This window comes from Cryptotermes secundus, unplaced genomic scaffold (genome assembly GCF_002891405.2).
Source record: "Cryptotermes secundus unplaced genomic scaffold, Csec_1.0 scaffold184, whole genome shotgun sequence".
Taxonomy (NCBI): Eukaryota; Metazoa; Arthropoda; class Insecta; order Blattodea; family Kalotermitidae; genus Cryptotermes; species Cryptotermes secundus.
Genome location: NW_019725839.1, coordinates 85552 through 111605, shown reverse-complemented (window position 1 = coordinate 111605; position 26054 = coordinate 85552). Strand labels below are relative to the sequence as shown.

Here is a 26054-nt window from a genome sequence, read left to right as displayed (position 1 = left end):
ACCATTCCAGGCCTGTTAGGCCATTTAGTTGCTTTCCAGTAGCTTCATTATTTTGCGCATGCGTCTATTGGCAAGAAACGTCGTGGTAGATTGTTAGCACTCCTTCGTCATAATCGGTAGGGTCCTGTATTCAAGCCCTGGTCCGGAGATTGTGACTGAGATTTTCCGTGGTTTACCTCATTTCCTCCTGGGAAGAGTATCTTAAATTGGGCATGACCGTTTGTCTCCACTTCCTGTTCCTTGTTCTGTGTTGAAGCGTAGGATGCTAGAAGAGCGACGAAAAGGATATAGGAGGAAGTGGTCGTGGCCTAACCGAGGTACTATCCCGACATCTGTCTCAAAGAAATGAGGAAGACGTCACAATAGCCGGTGTGCCCGCCGAGATTCAAACCGAGAACCCCCCTAACACCACCCAGCAGAAGATAAAACGTAAAGTTATCCCTAAGCTTAATTAATTAAGCACCACACCATGAAGAAGTATGGGAGTGTGAGGGTATAGCTCCACCATTCTTAACCTCGGCACTAATTGGAGATGAGTGGTCAGCTTCATGCCCCGGCATGAAGAAGTATGGGAGTGTGAGGGTATAGCTCCACCATTCTTAACCTCGGCACTAATTGGAGATGAGTGGTCAGCTTCATGCCCCGGCAGCTTTACCCACCGTCAATACGGATTCTAAGCTTTCGCGCAGACTCGCTGGTGTCACTGTTCCTCCGCAACGTCGGCAGCACTGTCCAACATCCACACGGTGCGGAAATCAACGTAAACAGTGAACATGCGAGATTGGGGTTCCAAAACGTTGATAACTGTCCACCAGACCGCATGTCGTCATGTCGCAGAAAACAGGACTCTTCAAACTCGTCTCAGCTGCTACCTCGTGGGGTTTCCCTGTCACTACAGCCAAGTGACGGCGTTTAGGTCACGACCGCTTCCTTCCAAATCCATTGCAATTCATCATTCAGCTATCGCCCCACCTGGTCTAGTTGCTGGTAGCATCAGAGAAAATCCCAGACGCAAGGTAGAAGTGCCGACCGTTTGGGGCCTCTGTGTCGGCATGTCTGCTTGAAACAGTTGAACGAAAGTTGCGGTTTTTGACCACCGAGTGACAGGTTGGTGTATAGGGTGGGTACAAAATCGATCCACCATACCCAAACACCATTATGAAAATGGGCTTCGATTGAAATTTAGGTTTGTATTGGTCTGACGCAAGAAACAAAATTATCTGTTGGGAAATGTTCCAGATAAAGTAGGTTTGAGGATCTGACAGCGGGGGTTGATGTCATTAGCGTCAAATCTATTGATTGATTGGGAAAACATTTGAAAGGCAGCAGTCGTGTCCTAATTTGAGGTACTGTTCTGGCATTTGTATGGAGGGACTGAGAAAAACCGTGGAAACCGACGAGGATAGCCGTTGTTCTAGTTCAGCTTCGAACCGAGGACTTCCCGAATACCAGTCGTTACAGCTACATCAACCCGATAGGTGACATAGTATGTGAAGTGGATTGAACTGGCTCCTGACAGGATCCACTAGCGAGCTTCTGTACATACGGGTAATGTACCCTCGCGTTTGAAATAGACAGGGAATTTATCAACCTCTGAAGAAGGGTTCTCTCGACCGAGTCGTGTCTGTCTTGACTCCGGACAGTCCGTAGCGTAGAGCAGACGGAGCAGACACTGGCCGCTAGGCACAAACTGTGCGTCACGTGAAGCGAAGGCCGGACCGCGTGGTCTGTGGCCGCTTTCAGACAGCCTCTGCCACGGTGGATGGACTTGTTGTGGCTGCCCGGGTTATCTCGTGCCCCCAAGTAGATGGCCCGTCCGAAGGAGTCAAGGCCATCACTGATCCTGCTTCACATCCTAGAGCACGGGTTCAGCAAACTACGGCCCGTGAAGAAATTCAATCTGGCTCACGACGTTCCAGTATTACGAACATTATATTAATTTTTTTTATTGTGGATTTTTTAACGACGCTGTCTCTACCAAGACTGTACATCCTCGATTGTGGTGGAACAATGATGAACTGAAATGATTTAACCCTTTAAAGCTCAGTGGTTACTATATATAACATTTGCTTCAACATATTAAAACTCTGCATTCTGCCCACAGTGTGTCTATGTGTTCCGTATGGTTCTCACAGCAAACAGCGACTGTTTCCCTAAACAGCAGCAACCGGTTGGGCTTTGTAGTGGTGACGTAATGTTTCCTGTGAGGTAGTATTATTTAGAAGAAATGCAGCATTTAAAGAGTTAAATGGAGGGGGTTGTGAACTAACTGAGACAATCTCCCGGTATTTGCGTGCAGGACTGAGGAAAATAATGAAACGTTAGCCAGGACATCCGATGTCCAGCCGGCTCCGCTTATTCGACCCTGAAGATGAGGGCGGCATGTTCCTCCGAAACGTCGGTTGATTTTAATTGGACTACAGGACGTTATGTACCAGAAGATAGAACTCTTCATCATAAGGCCCGGTTTATGTAGGGCCATAAATGGGCTTTTCCATACACCCCATAAAGCGTTTCATGGATTTTCTTAAAAATTCGATATCGGAGACTTTTAATTGATTTGGTTCTCACTTTTCCACTTTCTAAGTAAGCTTTTCGAGACCGCACAATTTCATTCAGTTTACGCGGCTCCCGTTAGCTCGCCCCTAGCCCCAGCCCTTGTTCTTCCTTCCCTGTAACCTGCGTGAATAAGGTACATGCAAAACATGCAGAAGCTTGTAGGGTCGCAGTGCCTTTCCATTGGAGCCGTATCTTAACAGGAATTGAACCATACGCACTCGGGCAGGAAGGTATACTGTTTTCCCCTTTTATTCTTTCCGTCTTCCATGTCACTCTCCCAGTCTGTGTAATTCAAAATAAAATCGCAGTAAACCCTCGCTAATCCGAATCGAAATATGAAAAATGAAAAATTCTGTACACACTTTAAAAGACACATGGGATTTAGGAGCAAGAGGACTTTAAGACTCTGTTGAGGGCAGTTGGAGAGACTGAAACCATGCAAGAAAATGCCCAAGATTGGCTTCAGCTGGATGAAGGAAAGTCTTTTAGGGTTATCTCCTGCTTCATTATTTCAGATTATCAGTTAATCTAAATGGCCTCCCTCCCCCCAGTTATTGCAGATTGGCAAGGGTTTACTTACTGTACTGTGCATTATACTTATATACGAGTATGTACTGTTTATTACAGTTTATACATTATATACATACATACATACATACATACATACATACATACATGTTACAGGTTATGTACAGAAACATGTACTTAATGGGCGATTTAGGGTTTTTGAAGGGCTCCACTGTCATGTCAGTCCTGCTGTTCTACCATGGAGGCAGCAAGTTCCTCCTAAACCAGACTACACGGCGTCACATCCCAGAGAACAGTAACCATCACCGCAGTGAGACAGTCAGATCTCATGTGTGTTTCAGAACAGTGACAAGGGGAAGCAGCTCCTGGAGCACGTGTGTCAGCAGTTGAACCTCATCGAGAAGGACTACTTTGGCCTGCGCTATGTCGACCATACGAGACAGAGGGTATGAGTTTGGAACTTGATGTAACACTCAGAGAATAACAGACTGAGGGTGTCTGAGGGGAATATTTGAAGGAGGAAGTGACAGCAGGATGGGGAACACTGTGTAATGAGGTGCTTTTCTCAGAACCTTATCAGAGTGAGCAAATATAAGGGGATTAGAATTGGCAAAATGTGTAGCATGCATGAGAAGATGAGAAATGGAAGTAATTTTTTTTGTCAGAGAACCTGAAGGGAGGAAACCACTTCTGAAACCTACTCGCAGATTTGAGGGTTATCTTAAAGTTCATAATAAAGAGACAGGGTGTTGTAGAGTGGGCAGAGTATAAGTGGCTTGCCAAGGACCTGTGGTGGGCCCTTGTGAATGATGTAATGGGTCCGAGAGTTACATCAGAGGAAGGGTGTACTTTCACCATGTAAGGAATCATCAGCTTATCAAGAGGTTCTCTTTTCCCTGGTATTAATTTTTATCAGTGTGTCAGTGAAACCTTCCCATATAATTGTTTCCTTGCTCTGTGTTTCAGCACTGGCTGGACCCTGCCAAGGCAATTGTCAAACAAGTTAAAGGTAAGCAAGTGGCGCCAGTGTGTGAGCCTGTTGCATAGCTCAGTGTCCCATTCCCAAATGAGGACCGATGTTTCTGGGAAATGCTGCATTAGTTACAACCACTTCCAGTGAACAGAATTTGTGGAAAATAGGAGGAGTACCCATTCTTTGCTTGGGTACAGTTGTTTTCCTTGTCAGTATCACAGTGTGTAGTGATAGTAGCATAGTAGCAGTATCATAGGTTGAGGCACTGCTACAAGCCAGAAGGTTGTCGGTTCAGTTTCCGATGAAGTCATTTGATTTTTTCAATTGACCTAATCCTTCCAGCCGCACTGTGACCCTGGGGTCAACTCAGCTGCTAACAGAAAAGAGTACCAGGAATATTAGTAGAATGGCAGCCAGTGCATAAGGCTGACGTCACTGCCATCTGTGAGCCGATTATCTAGAAAATGTGGGAGCCTTGACATCTCACAACCCTATGGGTCTCCATGGCCTGTTACTGGGAGAGCTTTACCTTTTTACCCAGAAACTATACCACAATATTTGCACATTGCTTCATCAGCTGTGGCCACCTTACATTTTGGCAACAGGATGGTGTAGGTTTCGTAATGTCTTTAGCTATACTCCGGTAAGTGTGCAGCAGGAAAATGATAGAAGCTGCTTCGCAGTGAGGTGTGCCCTAGCTTAGGCAATTAGATGCCAGATTCTCATTGCTGAGTCTTGGGTTCAGCTCAGGGTGACTTAATGTAAGATTTGTGGTGGTGAGAGTGGTGCTGGAGCAGGTCTATCTCTGATTTTTGTGGGGTTTCCCCTGGTAATCACCCCGCCATTACTTCACACAAATGTCTGTCCCATGTAGAGTGTAACAGCTGTCACCAGGCATTCTCAGTCCTTAAGTTGAGGGCATCCTTTCTGACCTGGCACTTGGCTGGTTACGAAGTACACATCTGTTAGATTAGTCATGTACTCTGGTTGAGGGGCTATGCTACAAGCCGGAAGGTCGTGGGTTCATGTCCCGATGAGGTCATTGGATATTTTTCAGTGGACCTAATCCTTCCAGCCGCACTAGGCCCTGGGGTTTACTCACCCTCTAACAGAAATGAGTACCAGGAATTAATTAAATAATTTTCCTGGGGAGTAAAGCGTGACCGGCGCGTAAGGCTGACAACCTTACTGCCATCTTTGAGCCGACTGTCTAGATAGTGTGGGACCCTCAACGTCTCACAACCCTATGGTCCTTCACAGCCTGGTACAGGGATAGCTTTACTTTTACTTTTTACTTTTACTCTCTGTAGCCCAGTTGATTGCGTTCTATGATCATGGGTGCTGGTAGGAGGGACAGAGGGACAGAGGGACAGGCCAGGCTTCCGCCCCCATCGGGATTTTTAAAGGAAGTAGAACAGTTAGAAGAAGACAGAAACATTCCAGACAATAATACTAAATATTAAAAGTATTTTTAAGAATCATTCTAGAACCTGAGTACACTAGGGTGTTCAGTAAAAGTGGTATTAAATGGCTTAAATATAATCTGTAAGCAAATTTTCTGACTCCCTCCCTGAATGGATCTTACCAGGGCAGGTAGAAATGCTGTAGTTGAATAAATCAGTGGATGGGAGGTAACCTCTGCAAAACTCAGCCAGGTTCTGCTCTATGGTACTTGTGATAGGATAGCCTGGGCCTGTTTTATGCGAGGGATGCATCCCTGAAGACATTGCATAATTCAAGACAAGGTTTGAAATACATAAGTGATTCTTGCTATTTCTTGGAGGTGATTCACATTATTTCAAACTTTATGCATGAAGTGAGACTTTATATTAACATTTTTTTTGCACTATGTAAGATTTGAATAAAATGTGACCATACTGTACTTCGAAAGATCATGAAGCCACACTTTTTTTATTGTTAGTGGGGTGTGACTAAGTCCTATGTACTGCAGCCACTTCTGGCCTCTTGTACCAGCCCCAGATGATCGGTGAGGGTGATTGTGTGGCAATTGGTGGAATGAAGATTGGCAGGGGAAACCGAAGTACTCAGAGAAAACCTGCCCCAGTGCCACTTTGTCCACCACAAATCCCACTTGACCAGACCCGGGATCGAACCCGGGCTGCCGCGGTGGGAAGCCAGCGACTAACTGCTTGAGCTATGGCACAGCCTGAAGCCACACATCGTAGCTAGCTGTGTAACATGTCAAGCTAGTTGCTCACAAATGCTTAAATTCTTGTGGTATGTGAATTATAAAGATGGCAGAGCCAGTGAGTTATTGTCATGTGGTATATTTGTAGACATGGACCCTATCCTCTTCAGCTTTCGGGTCAAGTTCTACCCACCCGACCCATTCCGGCTCAAGGAGGAGATCACACGCTACCAGATCTATCTGCAGCTAAAACGGGACTTGCTTCACGGCCGGCTCTATTGCACGCCGGCAGAAGCGGCACTTCTGGCAGCTTACATTATCCAGTGTAAGTACGTCTGGTTTGATTAATCATGGTAGAGTAGAATAGCATATCTGTGGAGGAATACAGAAAACCTTGGTTGTCTTCTAGGAGTATAGCTCCAGTCTTTCGGAACCTTTGGTAGTGGATGAAGGTGAGTGGTTAATGTCACACCTGGACACTTTTCATCAAAGCAGGAGAAGGGATGATCAGCCAGCCAACCATAGATGTCAGTAGCATATGGCTCCCCATGTTATGAGATAGGAAGTAATTCTTTAATTGTCTGTGTGCCTGGCTTCCACTCATATTTGACTTTGACAGACATGTCTGTTTGATTTGCATTTGTATTTCTATCTCATACAGATGACAGCTGATGATACCATTAAATTAAAATTAAAAAGAGAGTTCTCTGACTGAGACTAGTTGCTCTAATGTGCCCAGCTGAGTATGATCCTTTCTGTCACTCCTGATGATGGAAGTGGATCCAGGTTCTGAAACATTTGTTTTAAATATCCCTAAAATAATGAACAGTGCACAGCATAATGCTTGTACAACACATTAGTAAGTCATTTCCCTACCTGTTTTGCTGAAGACATGTGCATGTTGCCAACTGGTATTCAGTTGTTTCACTAAACCTAAAGTGGCCCGCAATTCTGTGTCGCAGCCGAACTGGGTGACTATGACCCTGAGGAGCATGAGGAAAACTATGTGTCTGAGTTCAATCTGCTCCTGAAGCAGACCCCAGAGATTGAGGAGAAGATAATGGACATTCATCAGACACAGCTCAAGGGACAGACTCCTGCACAAGTCGAGAACAACTTCCTGCGCAAGGCCTGCCAACTAGATACATATGGGGTTGATCCGCATCCCGTGAAGGTACTGAGACTGCTTACACGCCCTGCAGAGTCCCAGCAAGGTGACTCAGAGTGGTAGAGTTGCCTGCTTGGCTTCCAGTCTGAACCAGAGCAGGGATCTTTATGATTTATAGAGCTTAACAAGTTACGTTAATTATTCAGAATAAGGTTTATAGTGGATTGGGATGTGAGTGTGGTAACAGGAAATAACAAGTAGGCGAGATTTAGTGTTTACAAGGTTAAGGCAAAGCTGGAGTGTAATATTGTACTGCAGCGTTGTGTTGCACTGTGTATTCTAACTCAGCACTTGTACTAGTCACTGTCACTGTGCAGCAGCCCAACNTGTGGTAACAGGAAATAACAAGTAGGCGAGATTTAGTGTTTACAAGATTAAGGCAAAGCTGGAGTGTAATATTGTATTTCAGCGTCGTGTTGCACTGTGTATTCTAACTCAGCACTTGTACTAGTCACTGTCACTGTGCAGCAGCCCAACTGGCTGCCACCATCAGGTGTACAGACTGTGGAGCAGACTGCAGAACATGTACATAGCTGTTCAAATAACAGGAAGAGCAATGAATGCTTATGAAGTGTGAATTTTAACACATTAACGAAGTTGGACAGGGACAGCGAGAAGCGTGAGTGCTGACTTAGAGAGCTGGTGTGAAATGTTATGTAGGTAATTGAAATGTGACTTTCTTTGAATTCGATTATACTTTGTGATGGTAGTAGCAAATATTGGGACAGTATTATGGAATGGTTCATTCATTGATTGCTTAGTCATTTAATTAAATAATTTAGTTACATGGTTGGGTGGTTGGTTTGTTAGTTTTTGAGCCTGCCAGTCTATTTAGTTAGCTACTTATTATTGTTTATTGGTTAAGCGTGTAAGTTACATAATTAGGCAGAGAGTTGAAGTGAGGATCCTTGTTGCAGGACCACAGGGGCAATCAGCTCTACCTTGGCATCAACCACTGTGGCATCCTGACCTTCCAGGGCTCCCGCAAGACCCACCACTTCCGCTGGGTGGAGGTGCAGAAGATCAACTACGAGGGCAAGATGTTCATTGTGCACCTCACATTCAACGAGGTCAGAAATTCAGCAGAGCTGCTAAGATTCACTGTTATTCCCATAGCCCTGAATGCACTCAGTTTCATATGGAGACAAGAGGACACAGGCTTCAGGTGTATGCGGAAGTAAAGTGCCGAGTAAAGCATATGGATCTAAGAGAAATGATATAAGTTAACAGTTTAAAATACTGTTTCAGGAAGATGTGTGAGGAAGAAAGGAATGTTTCTATAAATTTGGCCAGGGAAGCATTTCAGAAGTGATTACTGTATATACCCTCATACAAGATGACCTTTTAAAAGTTAAATGAGTCTTACAAAACCATGTGTTGTCTTTCATGTGAAGCATGAAATGTAAATATAAAATCCTTAAAGGTGTTTGGCATTTAACAGCTGTAGTGGCCTGGGTTTGATCCCAGGATGGAACTGGCTGAGGATGGTCGTCCAGTGATGGGCTTTGGTATTAGCAGTGTTGAAACTTCGGGTTCTGCTGCCGGAGGGTTAGTTAATTAGTAAGATGGATCTTAAGGAAATGGGCTGTGAGGATTGGGGGTGGGGGGTGGATATAACTGGCTTAGGATTGAGTCTAATGGCAGGCTTTGGATAGTGAAGTTAATTAATTACACATTTTTCATTAAAAATTATAGTTAGTGAAACCCAAACAGTAACTGAAAGTGTGTGCTATGTGACCACTCTGAGGAACATAGTAGGATGTGACCATCTCCTTCAAGATCCCCCCCCCCCACAGTCATTTGTGGTCATTTAATTTTGGTGCTGTGTAATGCTGAAGCATTCTTGTTAAATGACATATGGTGAATCAGAACAAGAGGTTCTTAACGGTGATGAATATTAATATCACAGTCTTCTGTTGTGTGACACCATATAGTCTGGTAGATAGGCACTAATGTTTTTGAGGAATGTGCTGCCTTTATGTTCAGTCTTCTGCCCTGAAAATAGAGGTAGCAGATTACTCGAAACATTAGTTACATATCTTCAGATTGCATGGCGTCATTTCGCAGGCGAGCAAAATCTTAATATAAGGTCAACTCATATGGAGCATGAAATCACAGTATCCATAAGAGGAGCTTTGTGTCCTTACATTATCCTGTTTTGTCTGTTCTGCTGCTCACCTAGGACCTCAGGACAAAGGTGAGTATCTCCTTGTGATAAGTTACACTTCCTGGATGAGTATATTTTTGTACTGGGGTTTGTAGGTTTTCTTTGTAGCACATTTCGATATTTTTAATGAAAAGCAAACTTCAACATTTCCACCCTGTCTGTTGTCTGGCAGCCAAGCCTCTCTGTCTGTCTCTGCCGTCACTGAGCACCTCAACGGTTTCCTCTCATTTTATCCCTTCCTTCTGTGTGATATCTTCTGCAACCTGTGGTTCCCATCTTGTTTCCCACAATTTTTCATTTAGTTTTAATGTTCAGAAACTTCTTTAGGATTTTGTCTTCATTCATTCATAAAAATGTCCTGATCCCTTTAAAGCCCAGTGGTTCTATAACTGCCACCTGCTTTAACATAATGAAACTCTGCAGTCTGTCCACACAGTGTATTCTTATGTTTTGTAATGTTCTCACGATGAAGTTACTGGGGAACATCAGTGTGGATTTCAATGTAACAGCTCAACTGCTGATCAGATCTTTTGCATTCATCAAATACTTGAGAAAAAATTGGGGTACAGTGATACAGTACATCAGCTCTTTATAGGATTAAAAACAGTCTATGATTCAGTTAGGAGGGAAGTGTTTTGCAGTATTCTCATAGAGTTTGGGGTACCCATGAAACTAGTTAGGCTGATTAAAATGTGTTTAAACGAAATGTATAGTAAAGTCAATATAGGTAAACATTTGTCCGATAATTTTCCTGTCACCACTGCTTTTAAGCTTTGCTTTAGACTATGCCATTAGGAAGGTCCAGGAAAGCAAGGTGGGACTGAAATTAAGTGGGACACATCACCAGCTGATCTATGCTGATGATGTGAATCTACTGGGTGATAATGTAGGTACCATAAAGAAAAACACACAGACTTTAATTGACACAAGTAAGGAGGTTGGTCTAGAAGTAAACACAAAGAAAACTGATTATATGTTGCTGGCTTGTCACCAGAATGCAGGGCAAAATCATAAGACAAAGATAGCCAACAGCTGTTTTGAAAATTTGACACAGTTCAGATATCTGGGAATTACAGTAACAAATCAGAACTTTATACAGGAGGAAATTAAGAGTAGACTGAATTTTAGTAATGCCTGCTACCATTCTTCCCAGATCCTTTTATCTTCTCATCTGCTGTCTAAAGACAAAAATTAGAGTATACAAAACTATAATTTTGCCTGAAGAATGCCGTCTTCTGGGATGTGACATTGTGTAGACCTGATGTTCCTCCAAAACCTGCTTTCACACAAGATCTGCACAGCATCACATCCCAGAAGATGGCATTCTTCATAGTCACTGCTATGAAAATCTCAAATCTTATAGAATTTTGCTTGATTTTCTGTTTGAGTGTGAAACTTTGTGTCTGACATTAAGGCAGGTATACAGACTGAGGGTGTTTGATTAAAGGGTGCTGAGGAGAATATTTGGACCGAAGGGAGATGATGTGGCAGGAGGTTGGAGACAACTGCATAATGAGGAGCTTCATAACTTGTACTCTTCTCGAAGTATAATTAGAATGGTCAGGTGAAGGAGGATGAGGTGCACAGGGCATGTAGCACGAATGGGAGAGAAAAGGAATACATATAAGATATTGGGGGGAAAGCCAGAAGGCAAGAGATTACTAGGAAGACCAAGATGTAGGTGCGTGGATAATATTAAAATGGATCTTAAGAGAGATAGGATGGGATGGTATGGACTCTAGTGATCTGGCTCAGCATATGGACCAATGGAGGGCTCTTGTGAACACGAAGATGGACTTTTGGGCTCCATAAATTGCTGGGAAATTCTTCGAGTACCTACACAATTGGCAGCTTTTCAGAAACAGCTTAGTTTCATGAAGTTAGTTCTTATGATAAACAGTGATTTTTGCTGTAAAGAGCATTAACTGGTTGGTATTTGCAGCAGAGATATAAGGTGTTTCCTCTGAGGTATGAACTGAATTTTTATATACTTCAGAAGAAATTCATCTATCAAAAGATTAAGTTTTCTTTCACGGTCAATCCTGATTTTTTTTTTTTGATAGTGTCTCGGTTTTTCCTTGTGTACTCCTGAACAGTCTCGTTTGAGATGCTGTTAGTCTGCCGCTTTCAGCTCCATACGTTAAGACAGGCGTACAGTAATATTTAAATACTTCTTTCCTGTCTTTGGAAGAGGATGATGACAAATTGAAAAGGTCTGTTGTGTCATGATGTTGTGTAGCTGGATTCTTGGAAGTCTTACCAGACATTACAAAGGAACAGAACCTGGCAGATAAACAGACAAAACAGACATAAAGATGTCTGAACCCTGCCTCGTCTCACATAAAGTAATGAACGTACTATAAGAATTGAACATGGAGATGGTTAAGTTCTTTATCCAGTAAGCTGAATTAGCCATGCAATTGTCTGAACATTGTCTGTCTCTTACAGAAGAAGCACACTGTCGGGTTCAAGTGTCCCACGGGGGCAGCGTGTCGGCATGTCTGGCGCTGTGCCGTTGAACAGATGTTGTTTTTTACGTATGTATCTCTTCTCTGACTTCATTACCATGTGAATCTTTGGAACAGTTGTGTTCAGCATTGTATGAGACTTGAATCAACTGTGATGTAACACCAGAGAATAGTAGAGTTGCCTTAATCACCATTTAAACAGTAAATAATTGATGAATATATCAATATTTATTTATTTCAAGGCTGTATGACTTGTACCAGACTAGTATGTTAAAGCAGTAATAATATCAGAAACATGTGTTGGTGGGATTTGTATAGATACACTATGAAGTTAGATTTATATGCTTCTGTTTTCAGTGTTGACTGTCAGTCTGTGAGGTTGAAATAGTACTAACGGGCAATAAAGTGATGACAAGAGTTACAAGAGTTTCCTGCATTATTATGTTTTATACTTTGCTGTTGGTGGTCATTACAAGTTGCTTTATTTTTTAATGTCTCGTCACTGTAGTTTTGATATAGTATTTCTTCATAAGCCAATTGATGACACTTTCAGTATCAAGACTCTAGTGTTGGATGATGCAATGACTAATGACTTAGAGAAGATTTGGAAGGAAGCAGTCATGGCCTGATTATAGTACTATTCCAGCATATGCTTGGAGGGACTGAGGAAAGCCATGGGAAACCTCAGTCAGGATAGCCAATGTCCCAGCTGAGATTCAAACGAAGCACTTACCAAATAAAGGTCTAGAGCATTCATTACCTGTAGCTCAACTTGTTCAACTTACTTGGCTGATCAGGAAGGTCTCAATTCTTATGGAACCTAATCATGTGTTGCAATATTCCCAAAACCTTGCCAAGTTTCAGTTTAGCAAATTATGTGACAAATATTGAAGAACTGTTCTGATGCACAGAAATGAGGTTCATGATAAATCTAAGGGAAGAATAAAATTGGGAAAACCTGAAATTTTTAAGTTCCGAAACTTTTATATTCTTGTGTAGTAGGTTGAGGCACCATGCTACAAGCTGGAAGGTGCAGGTTCAATTCCCGGTGAGGTCATTGCATTTTTCAATTGACCTAATCCTTCCAGCTGCCCTGTGGTCCTGGGGGTAAGGGCGGCCGGCCGGCCAGCACGTATGGCTGACAACCTCTTTGCTGTCTGTGAGCTGATTGTCTAGAAAATGGAGCCTTGACATCTCAAACCTCTGGGCCTCCATGGCCTCCTACAAGGATATCTCTATCTCTCCCCCCCATAAACACGAATGGATAGATGGGTAACGTTAAGATTGATCTCAGGGAAATTGGCCTTATAATGAGAGATGGTTGGAACTGACTCAAGATCTTGCTCAGTGCTGTCGAACTTTTCGGCTCTGTATTGGGACAGGTGGTTAGTGAGGTGGATTGTAGGGAGATAGGCTATGAGGATGGGAGATGGATGGAACTGGCCGAGGATCGTGTCCAGTGTTGGGGGTTTAGCATTAGAATCGCTGAAGCCACAGGTGTATAGGTTTCTACTGCAAACAACTGAAACAGGACCCATTTCGTTGCAGGTTACCTTCAAGTTCAGAGGTTCCGTCAGTTGTGACAGGCGGCAGCTTCTTCTCATGGGGCACAAAGTTTAGGTACTCAGGTCGTGTGGAGCGTGAGATCTTGGAAGACATTGGTCCACTTCGAAAGGAAGAACCATCTATTAACCGTAGCTTACGGTCATCGAGTCTCCGGCACAAGGCTTCGTCTGTACCTGCCACCCCCTCTACCCCTATTGGATCCGATCTGGGTGAGATTAGTAAGGGAGTGTTCTATCTTCTGTCTTGCTGCATGCAGGGTTGCCAACTTGTCTGCCTTCTTAATGTAACTAGAGCATGGGAATAGGACACTGAGGAGAATATTTGGACCTAAGACAGGGGAAGCTATAGGAGGATGGAGAAAATTACATGATGGTGAGCTTCAGAGTTTGTTCTCTTCACTCTGTTTTCTGGGGGTGATCACATTGAGGAGGAGGGAATACGTGAGGCATGTAGCATGCATGAGAGATGAGAAATGCATATGGAATGTTGGTTGGAAAGTCTGATTGAAGGCAAGGTTCTCAGATCATTACTGTCTTTTGGGTTGTGACACTGTGACACACTTATTACAACAAATGTGTCAGATTTGGTGTGTTCATGGCGGTGAATATGAGGATTACTGTTTTCTGGTATGAGTGTGGTTGTGTAAAACGGTAGGTGGATGGAAGTGTTTCAGAAAAACTCACCACCCCAATCTTTGGGGTAGGAGAGTAAAAACAAAACCGGAAAACCAGTGAGGAAAGGAAAAGGACTGCAAGGGGGCCAGTGGGCATGTCAGCTCACAGCAAGAGCAGGGCCAAACGTTTTAGTGTGGGAGAACCACTTGTGGCTTTCACATGACTTTGGATCACCATGCTGGGAACTCCGCTTGATGCCTCAATGCCCCTACTGATGCCTTGTGCCATCTGGTCTTTCCCTCATGCAGTTCCTTCTCAAAAGATTTTATCTTTCCTGTTCTCCCCTCAAATTCTCAACTCAGCCCTTTTAGGGGTCATTTCCCTGTGTTTGTACCCTTGTTTTCCCATGACATCTGGCTTACCATTCTACCCTGCAAAGGAGAGCAGTGTTCCTCCAAAACATTTGTAACATGGCGTCACATACCAGAAGACACCGCTCTGCATAGTCACTGCTGTGAGAACTGATGTTTTGTGTTGTGTAGAAAGAATGTGATAAGATACAGAAGCACGTGTGATGACATGACAAAGCTTTGGGGAGCAATGATAAGTGGATTCATAATTTCAGTTGAAACACCTGAAGGGAAAAGATCCCTAGGAAGACCTGCTCATAAGGAGGGAGGATGATGTTCAAGCACAATACCTTAGAGAAAGGTGTGAAGGTTTGCACTTGTGATAATCATGTATGTAGACTTCTCACTGTTCTGTCCATTTTGAGATGCAGTACCAGTGGGCAGAAAACTACCCAATTTACTACAGTTGAACCAGCAAAAGAATTCTAGCAGGCAGTGGGGATACGAGAGAGTTTGTAGGAGAAGAGAACCTTTTCCACCCCTTTGCCACCCTAGCCTGCTTTCCCCCCCCCCCTTGACTAATGCTATGGAGTGAGTCATAGTGTGTCCAGTCATTGAAATGGAAGAATGAGGCTAGAGAGGGGAGAGTGCATGAAGAGATGGTAGTTGGGGGGGGGGGATGATGCATGAGAATTCTTGGTCTAGCTCCTCACTTGTCTGTGCCTTGAGACTATAGCCCTCCGTTAAACGCATGTGTTCCAGGATATGGGAGCTTGCCACGCGCAAACCATTCGGCACCGCTGTCAGACTCACGACTGGATGGTGGGGGTATGCTGGTGGAGGCATCGCTGTCGTCTCCGTACTGCCCTGATAACACGTTGCCTCTCCTTGAGACGGTGAGCGAGGACCAGGAGATGTGCAACAAGCATCGTGCTCCTCTTCTCGCCAGCCAAGGTGCTCCTTAGGTTCAGGGTTCATGGTCTGACTGGTTACTCACATGCTGTACACCTGGATCTGTGTCAGTGAGATGTTCTCAGGGTTCTCCCATTTCCCCTGTGTTCCCTAAACATAGGGTTGGCAGATTTTGTAAAATAAAAAAAGGAATGATGTCTTGTTGCTTGTTTATAACGACATTTTTCACAACTAATAGGCTATAAAATATACATAATCAACATACTACATAACTTACAAAATGCTACTACACATCTGTATTACACAGGCCTACTACACATTTATAGAACAAAACAAAAATTACGTAGCCCTATTACATATTTATAGAATGCATAAAATATTACCTAGCACACATTTGTAGAACACACACATATTAAATACTACATATTTATAACTTTCAAGGGCTGGTCGATTGGATGCTGTTAATTGTATTTCACTGAACTCTTAGCACTTTTTAATAATTGAACATCACCCTTTGAAAATTTATAAAATTCTGAACAGGACTTGCTTTCATAGTTCACTGTCACCTGGAGTTCTGCCTTGATTAAATCTGTTGAGCATCTGTTTCTTGTGTCACTCCACTTACTTTTCATGAATGAAAAGATTCGCTCCACAAAAGCATTTGAGCCAGGGATGCTAAACAAAAATCCTGCCACTTTGGAAATATTTGGTACATCATGCTCAGGTATTGAAGGAAAAAACGTAAGTCAGTTTGCTACATAATCACCATATCTGTTCACACTGTTGCAGAGGTAATCTCGATGGCTGGTGAACTCCTCGTACAGGTCATCAATGCAAACATTTTCACTTAGCTGAAACACTTCCATGGCTTTTTCAAAATCTTTGAACTCAATCCCTTCCTGTAGAGAAAATGCTGCAAGGGATGCATAGGGATTGTCATCTGTCACATCATATCTTTTTTGCAGATACTGAAGCATATTGCTATAAAAGCTGTTCAGGTCTTCAGTAACCTTTTTCTGTAATGGCATAAACAATCCATTAATGAGTTCTTTTGCTTTGCTACCAAAAAAGTTGTCTTTCCTTCTCTGCTGGATTTTAGAACTGAGAAGTTTCATTTGTTTGTAAGTCTCTAGTACACTTAAGTCAGACCTTTCCAGTGTTTTATCTACCATTTCCAGCTGACTTCAAATATTACTTAAGAAATTAGAAGATTTCAGGCAACACTGCTTCCTCTGGGTCATCTTTCATGAAAATGTTAGATAATATTTTTGGACAGTTGGGAATACTATTGAAGTAACTCTTCATTGCTTCCCAGTTCTGAAGCAGTCGAGAAATGGCTGGTGTTAATGACAGCCACCTAGTTGGAACATGCCTCAAAATCTCAGTCCACTCCAAATTCAGAAACTCAAAGAATGATTTTAACTCTTCTCTTCTTTTGGCAGAGACAGAGAAGTGATTATATATCTTTAAGACTACACTTTCAACATCAACATCTAATCTGTCAATTGCAAACTTAATTGTGTTATGTATGACATGATTAGAGCAATTAGCTTTCAGTAAATTTGTGTTTTACTTCGCAGCAACTGATATACGGAATGTGTTTTTCCATAGTTCACATTGGCATTGTGTGCACAATAAGAATACACATAATTTACATCCAGGTTGTGCTTCTCTAAGCTCTGCAGCACCAAACCAGTAATTGCCATAGACGTTTCCTCAGCAGTTTCAACAAAATCTAGAAGTTTATTCTGCACTCCCTTTAAAGGGTTGAAGCACCGGATGCAAACAGGGAACATTTTTCGATTGCTTCTGTTTGACGCATCGGTAGCCAACGAAAAAATTTTGAAGTATTTTCTGGACATCTTAAAATAGACATAAAGTCATTTACACTTTTAGGAGCAAGAACGTACTTCACTATCATTTCCGCTTTAGTGCGTCCACATGAAAGTTTGGAAGCAATCACGGAATGACTGAAATATGGGACACAAGTTTATTTCCGCAGTCCAGATTGGAATAACTTAAGTTGTGTTTCACTGCATGAACACTAAACCAAGTTTGCACGCAGTGCTGTTGTCATATTCTTTATTGTTTAAATTAACAAAGTGTTTCAAAAGTTTATTTGAACTTCCAGAATTACATTTTTCCTTAATTTTATGTCCCTTGTATTGTGCATGTCACTTTGTCCACCATGCGAAATACAAAAATCCTTCCTACACAATGTACAAAATGCCTGGTTCTCGTTTTCCTGGCTTAACCCACGAAAACTTATCTTCACATTTCTTAAGATATATTTGATTATGTTTGGCCTGGAATTTCAACTTCTTCTGTGGAAGAGTCTTTGATGGATCTTCTTCGCCCTCAAACAATTTTGCTAACTTGACACTGACTTTCTAGCGAAGATTGAACGGATTAAAAATACACTGTTACCAACAACCTCTGCTTTGGTTTAGAACCTCAAGTGTTGCCAACATTCACGAAATGCAACACAACGAAAGAAACTATAACAATGTCATTTTCCAAAGATTACAGAAATTTTATGATAATATTTAACCCATGAAATATAATTCACAATGGACTTAAATAAAAAAACGGAGAATTATCCACTCCAGGTAAAAATAAATGGAGGAACAAAATTTCGGTGAAAAAACGGAAGAATCTGGGGAAAACGGGGTATCTGGGAACCCTACCTAAACATCACATTCAAAACACTGAAGATAAGATGAACTGGAATTGTTTTGTCTGTAGCTGTGTTTCTGCTCTAGCATCAATTGTACGAGTATTGTGTTTAGGTTGATTGATGAGAAGTCCTCATTCTCTTTTTCCTGACAGCCTTCTATCTCAATTTATTGTCAGCTTTTTGCCTTCTTGAGGTTTTGTGCAACCTGGCTAAACCTTCTTCTTCTTCTTCTTCTGGGTCACCCCATAGGTTTATTTCCTCTAAAGTTTTATTGTGATGCTCTTCCCAGTATTCTTGTTATAGCCACCCCTTTCACATGGCTGAAGCGTTTTAATCATTTCTCCTCTGCCTGTGTTAACAAATTTTGGATTTTTGGCTATCATCAAAAAATTTCATTCATGAACCTGGCCCTTCATGTTTTTCATGCAGTCCTTCTCAAAAGTCTCATGCCCATTAATGAGGATTTTACTTTTGTTTCCCTCAGTAAGGATCAGTGTTTTAGCATTATTTGTAGGTATCAGTTTAAAATATGCTTTACAGATTGTTGCTTTTGGATCTGTATTCCAAGATACTTGTTTCATAATTTGATAAAATTTAGAGCAGTTGTGCATTCTGTTGGACTCTCCATTGCTTTTCCCTTCTGAAGTCATTTCATTTCCAGAATAAAATGACTGTTGTGGCCTCTTGCAATGAGAGACGAACATGAAGTACAGTTGAGGAGGAGTGTCTTCTGGGATGTGACGCCGTGTAGTCTGGCAGAATTTTGTTGAGATTTTGGAGGAACATACTACCTCCATCATCAGGGTTAAATACTAAGCCAGGCATGCAAACAAACATGCAACAACCAGCAGGTAGAGTGCCTCCCTAGTTTACTGTTTGACGCTGAAGATAGAAGCAGTATGTTCCTCTGAAATGTCAGTAAATTATTACCAGACCACATGGTGTCAAATACCGAAAGGTAGTCCTCTTTACTGCCATTGCCATGAGAGGTTCACATCAGTTATAAGCCACAAGTGTTAGAAGACGAGGTTAGGAGGCTGCATGTGCCCCGTGACCATCAGGTTGGGTTATGATAGGAACAGTCTCTGGTGGACTCAATCCATCAGAGCCGAGCCAGCATGTCCAATAGTCACACAGCACCATCTTTGTTTCTGTGTTGAAAATAAGCCCATTCTTTTGTTTTCTTTATTGGCACAAACTGACGGGCACATACAGCTGGTCTGGCATCACCTGTCTGTGTCTGTTCTACTTATGTTACCAAGTCCCACTGTTATGTTTCAGTTTTGCCTCTTTTTTATTTGGATTCTGTTGACCCTAGCAGGGGAAGTCATCGAAGATTTTCTAAGACATGAACGTGGCGAACATGATGTAACTGCAACCCCCAGCGAACCAATTATTCAGACAGAGACTGTTCTGACACATCGCTTGGTGAATGGTGGAGGTAAGCCACTCTCACATTTAACTTTGACAGGAAGGATATGACACACACTCACAAGGGGAACCTGTACTATCCTGGTAGTTGTTTGTGGAAGAGAAGTGAGGGATTTTTGGCCCTTTTAAGATCTGGACTTGCTCTGTGTCTGGGGGACAACACAGACTGAGAGTTGTGTGAGAACAGGATCATAAGGGAAATATTTTGACCTTAGTGAGAAAGTGACTGGAGGATGCAGCTTCATAATTTGTTTTCACAAAATGTTAGAATTGTCAGGTCAAGCAGGATGGGATGAGTAGGGTATGTAGCACAGGTTGGAGGAGAAGAAACTTCTACAAAATTTTGATATGAAAAGCTGAAGGAAGGAAATCACGGGAAAGACATAGGTATAGATGGACAATAAGGTGAACATGGATATTAGGGAAATAGTCTGTGGACTGGTTTCATCTGGCTTATGACAGGCTCCAGTGGCAGGCTGCCGTGAACATAGTAATGAACTTCCAATCTTCCAAAAAGTGTCAGGGTATGTTTTGACTATCTGATCGGTTGTGGAGTTAGTTAAGAAGTACGTAGAGGAGTTTGTCCAGATTGTATTCTTTGTTTAATATTTCAGCTTTATCATGTTGGCTTCCTAACCAGTATCTCCAGATAGATTCTGGAGGATTCTGACAGTGGTGAATCTTCTTCTTCTTCATAATGCTCGACAGCTTCATTTCTTGAACGCTTTGGCCTGCTCAGCAGACAGTGGTGGATGACACTCATGATTATTGGGTTTTTGAATATGTAAATGTTGGATACTGCATGTTCTAGGTGGCAAAGAAGCAGATGGTGGCCACACCCATGCCTTTGATGACTACTACTTCCGGGACTCGTTCGAGCACTCATCATCTGAATCGCAGCTGGTGGAGGTTTCTGGTGGCCTGGGGCCAAAGATGAGCACACAGCCAGTTCCCAGACCAAGCCCCAGCATAAAGCCTGCACCACTGCCGGCACCTTCAGCAGAGGCACCAACGACCACCACTACCACCACCACCACCACCACCACCACGACTCCACGTCGGTTCAACCTCCTGCAGGTGTTTGTGCCATCATTCCTGTGTGTGGTGCTGTCTCTGGCACTTGCCACAGTGCTAGTGCTGGAGTCAGACTGTGAGGTTCTTGGCACCGTGCGCCGGTGGCCTGAGATGGTGGTGCTACGACGTGACTACTATGAACCAGTGAAGGAATTTCTTCGTCAGAAACTGGCCAAGCTGCTGTCTTAAATGTTCAGAATATGCACTGGGTACTGAAATGTGCCACTTCTCCATAAATGCACAACTTGATTGTCATCATCATCATTATCATCTGTTAACATTTCTGTTGGGTTGTGTCATCACAGGATTCTCTTCTGTCCTCCTCATGTAAGCACCCTTGTGTCTAGTTGCTGTTTCCCCACTCTCGTATTCAGAGGTTTGGTTTTTATAGTTGCTTAATGATGATGTCAGTACGAAGGCCATATAACATGGACAAGCAGTTGGCAGCTGCTCACTTTGTCTCTCTGCCAGGTAACTGATTATTCTGATTGGGGCGTTTCATGGTTTTCCTCCAGGCAGATGACAGGATAGTGCCTTGATTAGGCCATGACTGCATCCTTCCAGATCCTTTCCAATTCGTTGTTCACCAACCATCCTAACATTCAGAACTATATGGACGGACATGCTGACAGCATCTTAAAGTAAAAAATCACCATGCTCTGTTTGATGTATGTCCCTCACACAGTCTGTTTTTCATAACCAATGATCACTTATTTGCCATAACCTTCTTTAAGCTGTCAGAATAATCCTGTGCCCATACCATTATATTATAGATGTGATCTCTTCAATCAGAACTTCCAGAACGTGTCATCATAAGCTGGTGTTGGAACACAGCATTTCATCATCAGAAAGTCAGTAGGTTCTCCAGACAACGAATTTAAGTTAACATGAGTCATGTGCTGTGTTTCTCTATCAGCTCTGACCTTCTTAATAAATTTGCAGTAGGATAACATAGGATTTGGGCTTCCCATGGCAGTGAGATGGTGTACAGTGTTGTAAATAGTTACCATTGCCTTGGAGGAATCTGTCCCTTCTATCTTCATGGTAGAAGAGGGTTCTAAGTTGGCGGTAACAGGGGCCTCCAGAACGTTGTACCTGTTTACTGCACTATGTAGTGTTGTATCCTGGAAGGGACGACTTCAGAATATCAGAACTTTTTGCAAGTTCATGTCAGTGGATGTGCTGAACTGAGATACCAGAAGACGACTGTCCTACAGGGTGTGACGCTGTATAATCTGGTAAAAGCTTGCTGACATTTCAGAGGAACATACTGCCTCTATCTTTGGGGTGAAAGTTTAAGTCAAATAAACAAGCAGCAGGAGAGTTTTGCTTGGGGCTTGCATTACTTGTTAACTCCAGTGTGGCGGCAGTGGGTTAGTCAGAAACATGAGGGAACTTTATTACATTGTACTCATATTCACTGCCATGAAAATCTGAAATATATAAGTTTTGTTCCCTGATCAGTGACTGTTAACAGGTTTGCTTACAAGAGTTATTTTTTGTAAGGCAACATAATGATATTACAGGTATAGTAAATATATTATTTTTATGTGGATTGGTAATATTGTTTCATACCAGTTTTACCATATAACTGTAGTCATACTGTTGACTGAATTAAGCACCTGCAGATTTTCTTCTGTAAAGTTGTCTGTCCTGTGTATGATATAATCTGTATATGACATAATGTTCTTGAAGTTCTGGTGTAAGGTTGCATCTGTAGTGGTTGTCAGGACTGTTGGACCGACAGTCTTCATATGCCTCAGTCAGACAGAAATCATATCAGAAGGTGTCCTCGAATTGTGCAAGTAACCCGAGTGCATGGCAGATATCAGCCGTGGGCTGTTCTAGTTAATCGCCACAACTGCTCCCTTCCAGATGTAGAAATCGTAATCCTCCATCATCTCTTCGTTAGCATCATGTCAAGATTTAAAAGTGCAAAAATGTAATTCATGTTCATCAACACATCTTACACTGTGCCCATGTGAACCATTTTGAGTGTATAATCAAAATGGGATTGAAAACGTTGAGATCTGATGCATGTTTCTACAGCGTGATGCCCCAATCTGTGGCCGAGCTATCTTCAGGTTTTTAAACTGTATATCAAGACCTCAAGTGCCTGGCCAGTTAAAACTCCTGCAGTTCAGTGTTGCTACTTGTTACCGCAATGCTATTATCAGTTTTACTTGTCAGATACAATGCCGTGGTATTTCCCGTGTCTTGTGTGTTTGTGAATCTCATGTGAGTTGTATCCTACATTTCTTTGAAATGATTTGGCCAAACCGTGCTTTCAGGAGATCAGTTACGTTGATTGTGTTACTTGAGGTTGGAGCAGCACACAGGCAAGCCTGCACAAATGTCTCACAAATGTAGGAGCGAGAATGACAAACAGAATATATATGGCTCACGTTTCTCACGAAAAGGGCAATTGAAATCTCTGTGTACAAATACTTGCGCTTGGCGGAAACTCAGCATGCTGTTGCTAAGAAATGAGCAAACTGTAAACTTTTGTCCACATTCGCCAGGACATAGAGAGGTAAGTGACAATATGATGTACACGTGAAAGAGATGAGAGAAGAATCCTGTGGAAAGGAGGGAATTAGGTAGTAGTATAAAAGTGACAGAAGCACAGAAGAACTTGGAGGAGGGGGATGTTTTAGTGTGAAGCAGAAGGAAGATGAGAGAGAAGAGAAATTACAGTAGATGGACAAATAAATAGAATGGGAAAGCACTAGGGGAGAATGGAGATACAGGTACAACAAGAAGTTCTGGGAAGAACTAATCACCTGGTATCCTTGATTCGACATGGACCACATAGAAAACGACACATCCAATGATTCTTCTGTTGTTGGATGTGTATGTGTTGCTATGGTGACGGTTTTGGCCACCAATTTTCCTGGCAATGATAGGGGGATTCTTACCGAGCCATTACTGAAACACGATAGGGGGATACACAGGTTGATGGGTGGGATTTATGAAGTACACCACTGAGATGGGCTCAGGTGCCATGATATACATACCAAGTTTCATAAAAATTGGTTCAGCCATTCAGAAGTTAATAGGGAGGATTCACAGACAGACAGCATAAGCGTACTTTAGGAAGGCAGGTTAAGATGGATAAAGGAAAGGATAATATGAGATTATTTTTCCATGTCATCTCTGATAGGTCATGGTGCTTGTAGTAATGTAACTGGTGTGATCATAAAAACTGTGTGCACAATGTCAGTGTGGCACCCACAGTCTGAGTAGGCCAGATTGTATTTTATTACAGAGCCCTGGAAGAATTACTGTGTTACTGCTAGCAGCTTTAGTTCCCTTTTAGTGAATGAATTGTTTGTGTTGAATGTCAGTGCTGTTTCACACAGAGATCTCATTAGATAAGTTGGCTACTTTCTGTTATATACCGTCCTGTCGATGCGGAGCATTTCTGATGGCTTTAATTACTTCATATGTGTTCATGTGTAACTGATAATGCTGTAGTACGGGTGTCTATGGCATCTTTAGGATTTTAATACCACATAAAGACATTAATTTTTATACTGTAATTAAACCTGTTTAGATATGATAGACAAAAAGGGCTCTGCTCTGTGTAGTTAATTAGTTACATGTGATAGTAATAGTTAGATTTATAGACCATCACTTGTGCTGAACAGTGTGAGGCAACTAGTTTACCGGCCCACTGCGTGTCATTGGTTGTTTATTGCCGTTGCCACATCACAGTTCCCCTATACTTATGCCCTTCTTCTTCTAATATAATTTCCATATTGTAGGTTGATGAATGAAGTTGCCAGTCGCCAATCTCTTCTCTCTTTCCACCATTTTTGCTTTTTGAATTCGTGCCATGTATTTCTTTTCTTCTTGTCTTCCATTTGGCTGAACTGCTTTGTTCTGGGTCATCCCATATGTCTCATACCTTTACATTTTAATTCTAATGCACTGCTCAGTATCCTTGTTATGTCTATCTTTTTCTATGTCCAAACAGTTGTAATCATTTCTTTTCTAATTCTGTCAACAAATTTTGAATCCAAACTGCACTTTTATTGGGGGGGGGGTAAAATTGCTGAGAGGCAAAGAGACACTGTGCCTCCAAGTAGTGCCCCACATGCCTTCATGCACAGTATTTAATTAAGCACAGGTACAACTTTACCTTATGTTTCCTTGTTTTTCCTCACCAGGTGTCATATTTTTTACTTTCCCCAATGCTGCAGAAATGATGGAAATTATCTGTTGTTTCACTATTTTGTTCCTCTGTTCTCTGTGTTTGCCCCAACACATACCACATTCAGACCTGGCAAAGAAATTCCTCCAGTTTGCTCCATAGCTCGGTTAGTTTTGTTCGAGTCCTGTTGTCATTTTGCCAAAAGAGCGGGAATGCTTATGGTTCTTATTCATTTGTTTTTATGATGCTGTAACAGCTGCAGGGTTTATATACTGCCACGTATGATATGGTATAATGAATTCATGCAACGAATTGAGATGGTTCTTATGGGGAATTCTTGACACCAGCTTCTCTAAGTACTATCCCAGCATTTTCCAAGAGTAGCTGATGAAAAGCACAATATCCTTAGCCATCTCAGCCATTATTCATTTGGTATCTGAATTATTTACCCCCCGAATAAGGATCAGGCACATTGCCCAGCATGTGATGTAGTATCTGTCTGAGTGAAGTGTGAGGTTGTGCCCCCTGAAACCCATTGTGGCATGAAAAGTGCTAAATAGGCTGTGTCCATATGGAGACTGTTTCATGCTTAAGTGTAAAACTGTTTGGTCAAATCATTTACCTGATAAAATATATGTTACTGGCTTTGAAGAAATACAGAATATGGGACAGCATTTACTAGATTGAGGACTTCTGGAGGTGTGTCTACATAACAGTTTTCTATTCCACACCACATTTTCATTTGCTCAGCTTACACTTAGGACCCCAGTTTGTATCTGGTGTGGAGTTCCTGGGGCATGTAGCTATAATTTTAATGACAAAAGGTACAATTTTATTCTGCTTAAAAATAAATGTTGGTACTTAAATATTTGATATCTAAACTCGAATAGATTTAAGCGCTTTATAGTAATTAAATTTATACATAAATAATATGGAAACATGAAGTATTACACTGTAGCGATATTGAGTGGCCGAGAACTCGTGGCTGATGTGCGAACACACATTTTAGTATCTGCAAAGTACTACTGTAAGGGAGTGTGTCAGTTGTCATCCAGCCTGTGGCTATACAGTTTGGTCTAGCCAGTCACACCAGTGCAGCCCAAAAAGATCCTTACTGTGATCCTTTCAGTTTGTTATATCAATGATTTTTGTTTCACATAAATCATGCAGTTATTTGGTAGTGGAAACAAAGCTTGGCAAATATGTACGTTGATAAGTATGGAGATGACTGGGTTAGAGGTGTTGAAATTGGTTTCCTTCTC

The 26054-nt window shown here is 42.2% G+C and overlaps 1 protein-coding gene across 5 annotated transcripts in view; it reads left to right on the top strand.

Annotated features, from left to right (window-relative positions):
• LOC111863537 (FERM domain-containing protein 5) overlaps positions 1-26054 on the top strand; it is a 32797-nt gene that overhangs the window by 4181 nt on the left and 2562 nt on the right. Inside the window, exons 2-11 of one of the 5 annotated variants that reach the window (XR_004512915.1) lie at positions 3429-3533; positions 4054-4096; positions 6358-6534; positions 7172-7383; positions 8295-8447; positions 11993-12081; positions 13561-13796; positions 15305-15496; positions 19450-19572; positions 20374-20963. Coding sequence is in view for 4 of the 5 variants with exons in the window: in XM_023849935.2 (XP_023705703.1) it covers positions 3429-3533; positions 4054-4096; positions 6358-6534; positions 7172-7383; positions 8295-8447; positions 11993-12081; positions 13561-13796; positions 15305-15496; positions 19450-19572; positions 20374-20825 (1782 nt within the window). In the remaining variant the exon portion in view is untranslated. Of the gene's footprint in view, positions 1-3428; positions 3534-4053; positions 4097-6357; positions 6535-7171; positions 7384-8294; positions 8448-11992; positions 12082-13560; positions 13797-15304; positions 15497-19449; positions 19573-20373; positions 23649-26054 lie in introns of those variants that run through there. The other 4 variants (XM_023849936.2, XM_033751104.1, XM_023849935.2 and 1 more) reach the window with 4 other exon arrangements.